This window comes from Cariama cristata, unplaced genomic scaffold (genome assembly GCF_000690535.1).
Source record: "Cariama cristata isolate BGI_N322 unplaced genomic scaffold, ASM69053v1 scaffold34770, whole genome shotgun sequence".
In the NCBI taxonomy this organism is placed as follows: domain Eukaryota; kingdom Metazoa; phylum Chordata; class Aves; order Cariamiformes; family Cariamidae; genus Cariama; species Cariama cristata.
Genome location: NW_009593571.1, coordinates 40808 through 54927, shown reverse-complemented (window position 1 = coordinate 54927; position 14120 = coordinate 40808). Strand labels below are relative to the sequence as shown.

At 41.5% G+C, this 14120-nt stretch overlaps 1 protein-coding gene across 1 annotated transcript in view; it reads left to right on the top strand.

Moving 5' to 3' along the window:
• The window catches only part of LOC104157526 (serine/threonine-protein kinase BRSK2), a gene marked incomplete at its 5' end in the record, with an annotated part of 69710 nt that overhangs the window by 16481 nt on the left and 39109 nt on the right, over positions 1-14120 (top strand). The window contains 3 exons of the mRNA XM_009694891.1: positions 122-286; positions 1013-1110; positions 6342-6492. Coding sequence (XP_009693193.1) covers positions 122-286; positions 1013-1110; positions 6342-6492 — 414 coding nt within the window. The remainder of the gene's footprint in view (positions 1-121; positions 287-1012; positions 1111-6341; positions 6493-14120) is intronic.

Below are 14120 nucleotides of genomic sequence, written 5' to 3'. Positions count from 1 at the left end.
AGGTATTTCCATCTGTTGCCGCAGGCTGTGTTTCAGAGTACGGGTTCATTTGTGACTCATGTTTCTTTTCTCTCCTTCTTTCCCTCCCCCCTTTCTCTCTCTCATCTTCTTTCCTCTGCAGAGGGGGTAAGAACGAGCCAGAACCAGAGCAACCAATCCCTCGAAAGGTGCAGATTCGTTCTCTCCCTTCCTTGGAGGATATTGATCCAGATGTGTTAGATAGCATGCACTCGTTAGGCTGCTTCCGTGACCGAAATAAACTCTTACAGGACTTGTTGTCGGAAGAGTAAGCACTTGCTCAGTCTTCATATCAGTTGGGTGTCCACGGGCTGGGATGCTTAAAAACCTGGGGAGTGGTAGAGAGCTCTTTAACTAATGTCTCTTGCTGCAAGGAACCGGTTGCAACTTCTCACCCTCTGGCTGCTCATTTGCTAGTGAGGTATTGGGAGCAAGTATTGAGCCTTTCTTGCACCCAGTGTCAGAAGCTCACAGCCTGACCAGCAACAGAGGCATGGTGGTGTCTCTTCCCTTGCTGCTAGGCAAGGTCACTTCATGAAAAGATGGGCCACACAGTCCGGATGGGGAGGTATCATTGCTGTTATTTGTGTTGGATGTGCCTTTGTTGGCAAATTTTTATTTATTTCAAGCTTATGCCTGAGAGCTGGTGTATTTCCTGAGGTATTAGGAGGGACATGTAGTGGAAAGAGCACTTAGAGGCTCAGGAGACCTGTCTTGCTGCCACTCTTGGTTTGGACCTTCTATGGAGACATTACTTTGTCTGTCCTGTGCCTCTGTTCTGTGTGTGTAACATGGGAATTTTATTTCCTTTTCTCACTAGCTGCTTGCTGGAGACAGCAAGGTTCTCAAAAGCTTTGTGGGTTGTGTATCTAGCTGGCAGCTACATGACCATTTCCAGCTTATTTAGAATAACTGTTTGTTTGATGAGAAGGGTTTATCTACATGTTGATGTTTTTTTCTCTTCAAATTTAAACTTTTTTTTTCTTTTTTTCAGAGAAAACCAAGAGAAAATGATTTATTTTCTTCTGCTTGACCGGAAGGAGAGATATCCTAGTCATGAAGATGAGGATCTTCCCCCTAGAAATGAAATAGGTACTACAGCTACAACCTCTGTCACCATGAACCCATCTCAGCTAGTTACTCTTCACCTTTTCTTCTTTTTTTAAATATATACCCAAACTCTAGCATCACTGTTCCTCCCTTTCCACTGAAACGGTGTACAGCACTGGTGAGAATCCTCAGCCTGAGGCAGGCAGGTCTGTTCTGTGGTTAAACTCGAAGGCATCATTTTTCAGAACATATCTGTCTCACAGTGCAGAAACATCCAAGTTGGTCTTGAACCAGATCTTAAAAAATATCATGTGGACCCACAAGCTGGCTCTATGCAAGCGATGAGGTTTAGAAGCAGTATAGTCTAGTGGCAGAATTTTCTAATTTGTAATCTACGTGCAGTACTGCAGAAATGCTGCTTCTGGACTTGAGCTAGTAAGACTGTGTAGCGTTGCATCCCTATGAAGTTATATATGTACACGTTCTCTTTTCTGAGGGTAAATATATGCACTGTTGAAAGTATGAATAATATCACTTACCTGTTTATAGTGCATACATCAAACTCCCATGATTTTAGACTATCTTAGATTTTAAAAGCTTAATATACAGGAATATTATATATCTTATAAAGCTCTTGTGATGCCACTTTATTCCACAAGAATTGTTCATTAGTATTTTAGGGTGCTGCTGACCACCTAGGACTTCACTCATCTAGACAACAGGAAAAAAGCTTCCCTAAGGAGCTAACTATATAAGTGACTCTTGCTGTGCAGAGTGTCAAAAGTTTAACTAATAAAGGATTAGTCACTTCTATCCATGACCTGAAATAGCATTTTTATATAGTAGTGGTGTGATTTTCAGGTATTGTATTTCAGCACTTTGAAGGATAGAAGCAAAGTGCTCTTTATTTTCACTGGAAAGCCTGGAATCTCCCAAGCCTACAGAGCAGTGGTATATTGAAGTGTAAGTTTGTTAATACTCTGATGAATTATCACTTTGTCCAAGTTCCAGGGTCCAGGCCCTATAATTTTGCAGGGAAATCTCTTCTATGGGAGAAGAGATGGAAATTCTTAGTCAACACAGTGATTTTTAAAGTCTTACTTGGATGGAGCTACAGAGACCATGTTAGCAGGGATCATGATGAAGATGGGTAGATGTGCTAACTGCAAGTCCTGTGGTCAAAAGCTCCTTGCTTAGTGCAGTTTCTCATCTAGCACTTTCCTAATCAGCTTTTGACTCAAACAGATTATCCTGCCATGTAAGGACACCATCATCTTGTTTTAGAAATGCTTTTGTCATAAGAAGCAAGGTGACTCTAGAATCTTCATATCCAGCATGTAAGTGAATACGTAGCTATGCCCTAAATACAGCATATATCTCTCTTCTACATGCCAAGGTATTTTCATGGCTTGAAATGAAATATTATGCTCCATTCTTGTATTTTTTTGTACAAGGAGTGAAAATGTTCCCCAACAGGGAAACACTACTCTAAATGTAATCACTGTGCCTCATCGGCACATTTTGGACTCTTTAAGCACTACTCTTAGAGTGTTTGTAGGTTGTATTTCCTCTTCCTCAGGGGGTTTCTACCTCCTCTGTTCCCAGCAGTATCTCTGAGAACGTGGGGCAAGGTTTAATTAAAAGCAGTCATGCTTCTGATGAATATCTCATCATTAGGCATTAGCAATGGCTTTGCACAAACAAAGAAGCACAGAGAAAAAGTAGCAGATTTAATAACAGCAGCTTGAAGAAACCACATTCACGGGAGTTGTGCTCTTGCCCACCCCCAAAAAAAGTACATCTCAGAGTATTTTGCTTTTTGTACTTTCTTTGCATATTAGGTCTCAGAAGGGATGGATGCAGGTAAGAATATGGCCGGCTCAGACCAGCACTCTCTTCTGGTGTCCCTTTTGTCTGTTTCTGAAACCCAGATTGTTCCATCTTCATATGAGGAACAACTCCTTAACTTTGAGGGTGGCAGAGCACTGGCACAGGCTGCCCAGAGAGGTTGTGGAGTGTTCTTCTCTGGAGATATTCAAAACTCCCCTGGAACACCATCCTGTGCAACTTGCTGTAGGTGACCCTGCTTTGGCAGGGGGGTTGGACTGGATGATCTCCAGAGGGCCCTTCCAACCCCCACCAGTCTGGGATTCTGTGATTCAGCTGTATGAAGGTTCCTCAAGGGGCAGATCCATTTTCTTTACCTGAAAACATAGAAATGAGAAACTTCTCAGTAAAATGAATGAATGTCAACTAATGTCTCCTTGAGGAAGATACAGGTACCTCATCCAAACTCAGAAGCTGAACCTTAATTTCCCACCTTCCACATGAATGCCTTTATAATTGGATCATTACCTATACAATTCTGTCTTCCTCTGTAAAAATCCTTAGGAATGCTTTCACTTTTCTGATGTGAAATAAAAGGAAAATGCATCCTTGAAACTATCACAGATCCAGACTAAGACTTGATTTTTTTTCCCCATGTGAAATATTCCGAGAGAGTCAAGAAGAGAAGGGCAAACACTAAAGGTTTTCCTATTTTTAATTCCTGTGCTTCTGGAAGATCTTCTGCTTTTATACGACACCACTTTAGTCTTTATGGCAGGATCGCTTTGTATTTAACTATTTCTTTAGTATCTTTAGACTTGACAGTGATGACAGACTCGGTGCCCTGTCATTTCTTACTCAGACCCTTTTAAACAATATGTACAATACTTGCTACCCGCAGCCATATGTGGTGTAGGATTGTAGCCAGTTTTAAAGAGGAATCAAATACCTTTATTAGAAGCTCAACCCCATTCATACAAGCTTCCATCAAAGTTTTGTGAATTGCTGTTGTTGAATTTATAGGTGTGTTTCACCACCTGCCCTTTTTGCTTAGTCTGTCTCTTTGATAGTTTAAAATATAGATTGGAAATCAATATCTTCCAGCATTTTGAGCAGCAAGGACTGATATAAAACAACCATTTAGCTTGTTAGCAATATCCTTCTCCTCCTTAATTGTTCTGTTGATCCCATTAAGGTCCCTCTGGCTACTGTCCTTCTCTCAAACCTTCTTGTTCTCATGGCTGTACAAAACTGTTATTCAAGTCTTTAGCTAATTACTGTTCAAATTTCTTCTTCGTTATCTTTTAATGTCCACCTTATGTTTGGCCTGTGACTTTTGTAAGTGTCACTCAGCTGAATTTCCATTTGCTAAAGTCTTCTGTTTTGAACATGCTTGGATCAAATTACCCTTTAAAATATCTGTTCATAAAATGCTTTTCTTGCCTTTTTCCATCTTTCTAAACTATTATTAACTAACATTGATGCAGTCTGAGCTTACTTATCTCTGTTCTTTTGACATGAGCTGCTTTTTTCATCTTTGTCCTTCTTTTTCCTTTCTTTTAAACTGCACTCTTCCACCTTCCTTTCTGATGCCTGATATCCTTCTGCAAAACTTGTGTCAACTCTCTGTTGTTGATACCAAACATAATTACATTGTCATTATACGTGTTACTGGGCTCTAGTCACACAACAGCAGTTGTCCTGTGGGATGAATCCTTTCTCATTCTTGGAACTTGTTTGAAGAAGCAAGAGTTTGAAATGTCTAAACCTTGTCCCAGCTTACTTTTGACCACTTACACGTGTGCGGCTGAAGTAATCCGATATAACTGCTTTGTTAGGTTTATCTCCCTTTGTTTTTCCCTCTGCTTTATGCACTATATATTTTTCCTGATCTGGAGGTCATTGCCCCTACTAGTACTTTCTAATACGTTTTTATTAGTGGATGTAGTTTGAAATGGAGTGAGATACAACTGCTTTTATTTCTAATTAATTTTTAACAGGAACATTATTACTATTAATACAGAGAACACTTGGGTTATACAGTAATGGGGTCAGTTGTTATCACTAGCCCATTTGCATTTGAGCCGTCTTTGCTCATGCTCATTGTTTCAAGAATAAGCCCTGCCTTAAAGAGATCTTATTCTAAAAAACATGTGATAGAGACAAGAAACAAGCAAGTAGATGGAGTGTGTGAGGAGGGCAGGATAATAAAGATAATACCATCAGACTAGGCAATAGAAGTATAATTGTCAAATGTGGTATTTCTGGTTGCAACAAAGGAATCCTGGCAGAGGAAGAAGCCTTAGGGGCTGAGCAGTGTGAGCTTCTTTCTAACTGCAGGGGTGGAGGATGCCTTTTTTCACAGGTGGTCACTCTCCACTAAAATTAAAAACATGTCTATAAATAGAGGCAGGGAACTGAAATAACCCAACAAAAGAAAATCCTTCTGTATTTTTTTTCTACCTTCCTCAGTTTTACTGTTTTGATGCCACGAGAGATGTTAGTAATAAAACATCTCAGCAGGTCTGCATTTGGTTCCCTGCTTCACCACGAAGGTTTGGCATGTATGGTTTGGCAAATCACATTGTGCAATGCAGTTTGGTATCTTAAAGGCTCTTTTCAGACCAGTTTAGGTGCTCCTCAGAACTTCAGTAAACATTTGTCAGCACCTTTAGGAATGAATTGCCTTTAAATACCTCATTCTTATACCTCGGTTTTCACTTTGCAAAGTGAAAGTAGCACTTCAATACCTCATAGAAATGATACACAATAAAAAGTGTAAAGCACTTCAGTTACTATAACAGTAAAAGCTGTACGATGACCTCTGAGATAAATTTTAGTAGCTCTCATTGGAGATTCATCTCAGGTAGACAAGTACGTTTAATTTGTAATGCTGAAGGAGGAAAAATATAAAGCAGCGGGGAAAACCTGAAATCAAATCTTAAAGATGCAAGAAAAGGGTATGTTTTCAGAGAAGAATGCAATTCTGAGTTCAGGGTGTACTCATGTCCCTGTGTCACATTTAATCTAGCTAGCAGGGACATCAAAGGCAAGCTCTAGCAACCTGAGTACATGTACAGGATCCCTAGGTAGCTTATACTCTGGCTAACAGCTTCTGCTATAACCCATGCTGTCATCTTGTTATTACTGTTATCAGCTTTGTAAGGTAATTTCTGCAAGCTATGCTATAGCTGTACCTTTATTTTACAGTGCTCGTACATTCAGGGCAGTAGCAGCGCTCCTTCTCTCTGTAGATGGATTGCAACTTATGTCTTAGTGTTTGCAAATTTGGAAGAAGGTAGCAACTGCAAATGTTCATCTCCATCACAAAGATATCTGTCTCTGTAAGGGAGGTGTGAGAGTGAGATTGTGGAGGGAGGATTTAACCAACCTGTGCGAGGTAAGTCACAGCCAGATTCAGCTGACAACGTTTTCTTTTCATAAAGATCCCCCCAGGAAGCGTGTGGACTCCCCAATGCTGAACAGGCATGGGAAGCGGCGGCCAGAAAGGAAGTCGATGGAGGTTCTCAGTGTGACAGATGGCGGCTCCCCAGTCCCTGCTCGCAGAGCTATTGAAATGGCACAACATGGACAGAGGTGGGTCTCTCCTTTACCCAGGAGTCCTGCCTGTCTGGGTTTGCTACCCCCTTTTATGTTATACACACAAAGGAGCTGTGGAGCTTTTCTATTTGCACCAGCACTCATTACAACTTCCAAGCACATTTGCAACACAATCTGGCAGCCAGCAGCACTTATGCACACAGGACCAAAAGTCCTGCCAGGGACTTAAGGGTTCTGTTCGCTTGCAGCTATTGCTCAGGAAACCACCACGGCCTCTGGGCCAGATTCATCTCACCTCTTTTTAATTGTCGAGGACATAGGCATTCAATCTAAGCTTGTGACACAGGCTGTCACTCTAGGCAGTGAGGACAGACGAGGGCTTTGGAAGGTCTCAGATACATATGTCCTCTGTTCCAACAGTCTTAGATGGAATAAATTACCCTCTGGTTGTTCCTCTCTGTCTCCATAGCCTACAACAGGAATCTAGATGACTATCCTGGATTAGGTGCCTAGCTTTTGGGCACTTGAAGTTAAATGAGATGAACCCCACCCTCCATGTCATCAGAACAACTTGAATCTGGAAAGCCCTGTCCAGGCATCTGTAGATGCCTCTAAAATGTGCTGTGAGAGCCAGCATACATCTGACCCCCCTAAATTACCACATGTCTGTAAAGTGATGCAATGTGTATAATTTTGCCTCTTTTATATCAAAGAAAGTGTCGGTCTTGTGGAGAAACAGCAGAGGAAAATGGTGTCTCCTCAACGCAGGTTCTGGTAGAGGAAGTGAAATGTGGAAGTTCACTTATGTGAACCATGAAAGTTGCTTCCTGAGTCCCTATGACTAGCCTAAGGGAAGCACGTGCATTTGGACTCACACTTGCATAAATCAATCAATATAAAGGAACACTTCACATAGATGTATGAAGATGATGCTGTAACTTCTGTTTCAGCTTTATGACATGATTTTTTTGTTCAGCTGTTAAGGTCTGCTCAAAAAGAGCCTGCTGTGCCCAGAAACTCCCTTTGCTGACTGAGAATTGGGTGAAGAACGTGAAATAATTTCATGTTCAGAGGCCCCTAGAATTGCTGGGAAGTTTTTCCTGGCAACTGTTACAATTCTATCTACAGTGAGGAAAACGTGATTTCCAGAATCTGCTATGACTTATTTCGGACTGGATACATGGCCTTGAGATACACTGCCATAAAGATTTTTCATTGTAGTGTAGGTTGGAAACCTGGCTTGAATATGTTGTTTGCTTTGATGTGAGGTGTGGGCAAAGGAAGCTTTCAGGACAGGATGTGCTCAGTGTTCCTTGTAGGCCTCAAAGTGATAAGGATGAACACAACACTGACAAACAGTTGCTCGCTCCTTACTCAGCTCACAATCTTCAGTCTGGTACCTGGTAGATGCATGGGCCATGAAGCTCCCAGAGCCAGACAGAGGTGAATCACTTTCCTGCACCCCAGGGATGTTTACAATAGGTATCCAGCTGGGTGGAACAAATAGGAGGTGTTAGATTGATCCCAAAGTTTTCTGAGAGCTGAAACCTTTTCTTCCAGCTCTCAGCTTTGACTTTGGATTCAAAAGTCTGAAAGGGCAAAGCTGTGTCTTGCTATCGAAAGTATTTCTTTTGCTTGTAAATGTCTCACTCAATTCTGCACATGAGGAAAGAATTGAAGTCAAAAGGTCTGAGATGAGTTCAGGGCAGAGACATATACAGGCTACATCTCAGTAAAGAAGGGCTTTGGCTTAAGGAGGAAACGAAACCTGCCAGGTACAGAAGAGATACAGGGCAATGCATACCACAACTCAGGGCTGGACATAAAGGTGTGATTAAGGGTGGAGAAAGGGATGTAATAACACCATGATTGATGATGATGGACTTGGTAGTGCTTGTTTTGGAAGGAGTTAAAGGGAAGATGTTATTTTACTCCATGTGTGAGCTTCCATAATTCATACCATCCACATCCACAGATGACAGTGGCACATTTCGTGTTGCTGGCAGCACAGTCGTTTATAACGTGAACTGGCTTCATTAACGAACACCACTGCATGGGGATTGTCTGGGGACGATGCACTGCTGATGGGGCACCATCTGTCAGAGCAGTCCGTAACAAAATGACAAGTGCCTTCCACCAAGGGTGGGGGATTTTTAATGGCTAGTCGCATAATATAGTCCACAAAATGACCCACTGACAGTGGATTTTACAGCAGTAGGGCTTAGCTCCCAAAGGTGGATCCTTTTTTAAGAATGACATTCTTTGGTCTCAACAGATGACTCTTCAGTGCTTTTATCCTACAATACTAGGCAGAGAGGGAGGTGGACCATGGAAACAGGTCTCTTGTTTAGACACAGATGACTTGTGTAAACATCCAGAGACACAGAGCCATTGCTTCTTTCTTGAACTGGCAGAGATACTCTTCTAACCAGCAGGCAGAACACATCCATGTGTCTTGTGATTTAGTCCTATTGTCCTCTTTCCCAGTAGTAAACAGATGTTTGCTTGCATAAAGGGGATTTGTGTTATAACCTCTGGTTTATGTGTCTGTGTGATGAACTGTGCCTTTGGTAACCATGTGGGGACCCTACAAGTGTCTGGTCTTGGCTTGTTTAAGGGCATATCTTTCCATTGAGATTTGAAACTTGGCAGCCTTCAACCCTACAGGCTGAGAAAGTATTAAGCGAAAAACATAGTCCTTGGGTGACTTAGTTTTGGATAACGGAGGAGGGCAACTCAGCACAAAGGCTGCTTGTTGAGCTTACAGACTCCTTGAAATGTTTGTGCTGACCTCTCTGAGTGTTCTCTGTTGGGTCTTTGTATATGGCAGAGTTAGTATGCACAAACACCAGCCACCCTAAAACTGGTGACTAAGTTTTGTTAATTCTTGGTTTTCCCTGCTAGTTGTCAACTAAACGGGTTCATAATTACCTCTTAATTGCTTCTGCTGTTGTGGTATCCACACCTCTCAGACTATCTGGTATTTCATTGAAATGTCAAAAGAAAAGAGGTAGGTTTTGAGCTTAGTTTAACACCAGCTAATTTGTCCCTTGTGCCAAAATCACAGACTAGGAAGAATTCCATGGGAGCTAGAATCCCTCAGGGTTATGCCAGAAATTTACAGCAGCTCTGCTGTGAGAGTCCAAAAACTGTTCTAAAATGGGCTTCATTAACTATTCATTTTCTTCTGGTTATTGAAGTGGATAGCTTGTGTGAAAGATTCAGCTAACATTAGGAAGCAGTGTTCTGTGAAACAGTGAAGCATATTACCAGTGAAATATATTATGGAGAGCTGCCTCTTTAGCAAAGCATAGGGAATTTTGCTTCTAAGCTTCAGGGATTCAGACCCAAGAAGACCAAAGAAGGGCCTTTCTCTATACACTGAGTATTGGGAAGAGAGTTGGGAGTAAGTGGTAATGGACCTTACAGATTAGAATGCAAAATGGATTACTGTTGCTGTAAGAGGCTCTATGGTCTGATTTTAACCTTTTCCCAGATTGTGCTTAGTGTTGAAGTCTTCTAGAAAAGTCTGCATAATAAGCGCTTTGCAATTTGTGCCTTCAGGCATGTTCTGTTTTCCCTGGACAATGTGACAAAGTAGATGGTACCTGGGTTTTCAATTGGATAAAGGAGAGCAGGGTTTACAAGTATGTATGGGGGAAGTCATCTTAGACTTCAGAAGTCAGGGGGAGATAATGAACTTCAGCACTGTGTAGGCTTGAGCCATAGTTGGAAAGTAAAAGGAAGGTTTTTCAGAGCATTGTTTAAAAAGGGGAGGATGGGTTGGGGGGCTGGGTGTCCAGCATTGCTTCAGGTGACTCTCTTTTATAAATGTCCACACTAGTAACTCTGTTTTCTCGCTTTGTTCCTGCCATAGTAAAACAATGTTCAGTAAAAGCCTGGATATCTCTGAAGCCAATCCCAAATTCAACAAAGAAGAAAGGTATAAACACTGAAAATATGTTCCTCTCCTCTACCTCACTGCTGAGACCTTAAAGATGCAGTACTTACCTTCTCCGTGTGGGGACATAACTGTTCTCTCTTTAGAGAGAAACAAAGAGGGTGGGATATTTACAGCCCCACACTACCTATATTTTTGTACAGTACCATTCATTTGAGGCTATCCCCAATGCAGCCTGTGACTGTACCAACGTTTTCCCCTCTAAAATGTCAACCTACTGCTACTTCTGGTTCAGTTCTGCCATGAGTGAGGATGCCCAGGGTAGAAGACGTTTTTGCTAAGACTGCTTTGGGAAGGACTGAAATATAAAACACTAGGAAAGCTCAGAGTGCTCTCCTCCCAGTACTAGAAACAGCAGCACAGCTGAGTCAGTGACAACAATGGTAGGAAACTTTGGAAATTCTGTCTGACAGAGCGAAATATTAAGTGCCTGTAGGTAAGAGACAAACTCCTTAGACTACTCTGGCTGCACCAGAGAACACAAAAGATGATAAAAGAGAGAGGTTTTGGAGCATGATTCCAATCTAGCAGTTCAAGTGAAAGATGGTGAAGAATAACGAAAAGGGTGACTCCCAACTGTGAATAGAGGCACAAGGGAAGACATGCAGGCCACTAGATTTAGGGAGTTTAAGTGGACTCATGTGGATCCATGAACAAATAAAAGTTTAGACTTTTGAGAAGGTTTTTAGTGGACATGTTGTTCCTAAAATTTCGGTCTCAGAGGAAGACAATTTTTCTCTAATGTTAAAAGCTGTCATCCTGATGGATAATTCTTCATCAAAATGTAATCCTTTTACATTTTGGACAAACACTTAGCTTACCCAAAGTTTAGGAGTGTTCCATATGATTCAAAAAGGGGGAAGCAGTGTGTTCCCTAAAGGAACCTATGGACTTGGCAAACCATTCTTCTTTCCATTTCCCCTTTTAGTAGAAACCTTTCTGTTTAAAGATAAATGTGACCTTTATGCCTCAGGAGACTTGTGAGGGACAGCCCCTGTTTTGGCCTTTTGCAGGCTGAGGCAGTCCTTTGCGGGCAGTGTTTCAAGTCTTGAACCTGCCACAACGAAGAACGTCTTGCATCTGCAGGAGAGATTGTGCCTCACGTGGTGTGTAAAGCACCCTCTTTAAGACGCCAAGATAGGAACAAGCATTGGACCTGAACTGTTAGAAACCTCTAAGTTTCACAGCCATGGAGAAGTAGTGGTTATACAGTCTTCAGTGGCTGGGCTTTCCTGGACTGTTACCATAGACATGGAAATTCCTGTTCCTTTCTCTGATTCCCCCAATCCGCAAGTTCTGTTCTTGAACACGTGGCACTTCTTATATTAAAAATTAGTCTGAAACTCCTCCAAAGATGAGCTTTTCCACAGTAATTAAAAGTCAGGTCCAGTAAGAGAAGTGCAGAAATTTTATCTGTGACAGGAGAAAGGTCTTTCAGCAGATGGTCCCAGCACCTTTTGTTGTCCCTCTGTCCTTCTCCAGCAGCTGCCACAGCTGTGTTAGGAGCAGAGGAAATGACCCTTCAGTAACCACTAGGGGAATTTCTTAAATACACACAGGCATTTCATGTTCCCTCTCAAAGGTGGTATTTTTCAGAGTGCAGGAGGAGAAGGTTAGAGCACTGCACGAGGATCACCCAGGGTCCGTCTCATTGAAGGACCAGGCTGATTTTTGGAGGATCACATTTGCTGTGGTCTTACCTCCCTCCCACTTCTAAGAGTTAGGATGAAGGACCTCAGTGGTGGGAAAGTGAGAGGACCTGGGTTTTGGATCTGCGCACAGCCACATGAAAGGAAGCGATAGGCAGCAAAGAAAACCCCAGCAAAATGGGGCCAGCTAATCATGGTGGCCATTCAATTTTTGGCCAGTGTTTAATTATCCAACTTTATGGTGTCTTTTTTAAAGGAATACTGCATCTTTAAGGGTCCCTTCCCTCTAGATGCACATGGTTGTCTTAGTAGCTGAGGCCACTGTCCCTTTCTTTTTCTTTTACTTTCTTTCTGACTTTCTCTTTCACCCCCTCTTTCAGTGCTTCTCTTCTTCTGTATCTGGGTTGCTGCAGCTCCGTAGTTCACTTGCTTCAGTATTGTAGGGAATGCACATGTCTGCGCTTCTGGGTCTATTGTGTCCTGGGATTGTTCATTTTTTTTAAACCTCATTTCCCTTTTCCTTTTCCCTATTGTCAATTTGCTTTCCATTCTTTTTGTTAACCTCTTCAGTGCCTTCCCAGTTGGGAAAATGACTTGAAAAAATTAATCAACCTTCTTGCACCCATTCTATTTACATTTTAATATTCTGCATGTGTGAATATGGGTGTATTTTCTGTATAAATATACACACGCGTTCCAATATGCCATGGGTGTCAATTTGCATTTCTCAGTTACGTCACTGTAGATAGATTTGTAGAGGTACAATTGAGGACAGCATTTGTCCCTAAATATATACATATGTATGTATTTATATATATATGAATTAGATCTTACCCAAATTTGCACTCCAGACCAAAATACAAATGGAGTGTCACTCAAACACATGAAAAAGAACTTTACTGTAATGCTTCTTTCCACTTCTCTATCAATGCGTAGCGCAACAGCTTTTTCTTTCTATTCTTACTATGTTTTGATTTTAACTTTTCTCAAAACTGCCTTGTGTTGCCCAGCCCAGCATTTGCAATGTTGATGTAACTAGAAGCATGGCTAGTTGCACTGAGCAGTAAACTGTGAAATCTACTGGGCATATATTAAATTTGGCATTTCTGTTGGTGACCGTCTTGTAGAGAATGGATTTTCCTTACCCAGCCAGAGGTAGCTCTGGCAGCTTGGGAGCCTGTTATTGAAAATGGAGAGAATGAGAGAGAGAAACAGACAGAGAGGGAAAAATGTGCTGCATCTGATTAGAAAATAATTTGGCTTAATAACACCAGATTTTTTTTTTATTTCTAACCTAGTCTTTGTTAATGTGAAAAGGTGGTGACATTTTCCTGAGTTTGCTTATCTGCACCCCTGAAAACTTAATAACCTGACTATTCTTTTCAATCTTGAATGCTTTGGTCAGTAGTGAAAAATTAAGAATACTGAAGTTTTTGATTGTCGATAAGCTTCAAAGTCAACATGCCAGAGATTCATTCCGCATTTAGAGCTGCTGTTTCAGACGCTTTTCAGCACAGCATTGATTTATTCTCCATTCACATTTGAAAGATTTTCTTTGCAACCTTTAAGACCCAGAGACTGAATTTATTTTAAATGAAAAATGAGATCTTGGAGCACAAGATGGCATCCACAGAGATAAGTGCCGGGTTGCTGAGCTGGTATGTTCTAGCTGATCTGAATTCCTGACTATAAGACCATCATGACTAATAAGCCAGTATCAAAGCAGATTCACAGCTTGAGCTACAATCTTGTACCCTGGGCTCCCAAGCTGGCTCAGAAATGCATGCTTTAATAACCAATAAGTTTCACAGTTCATTCGTGGCAAAAAAAGTACTTCTTACCAGGCCAGCTTGGGGGACAGAGGGACACTACACGGAGCAAACTGGGGACAAAAAGAACAATTTCTTTGATAACAGTCTGATATAACTGTGCCTTATGTAAGAGGCAGAAAAGAAATGCAGCATGAAGTATGAACCCCGTTGCTCTGCCGACTGCTTTAATTGGGATTTGGCTGGGAATTTTTTTTACAGTCTTGGTACGTCCCTCTCCATATT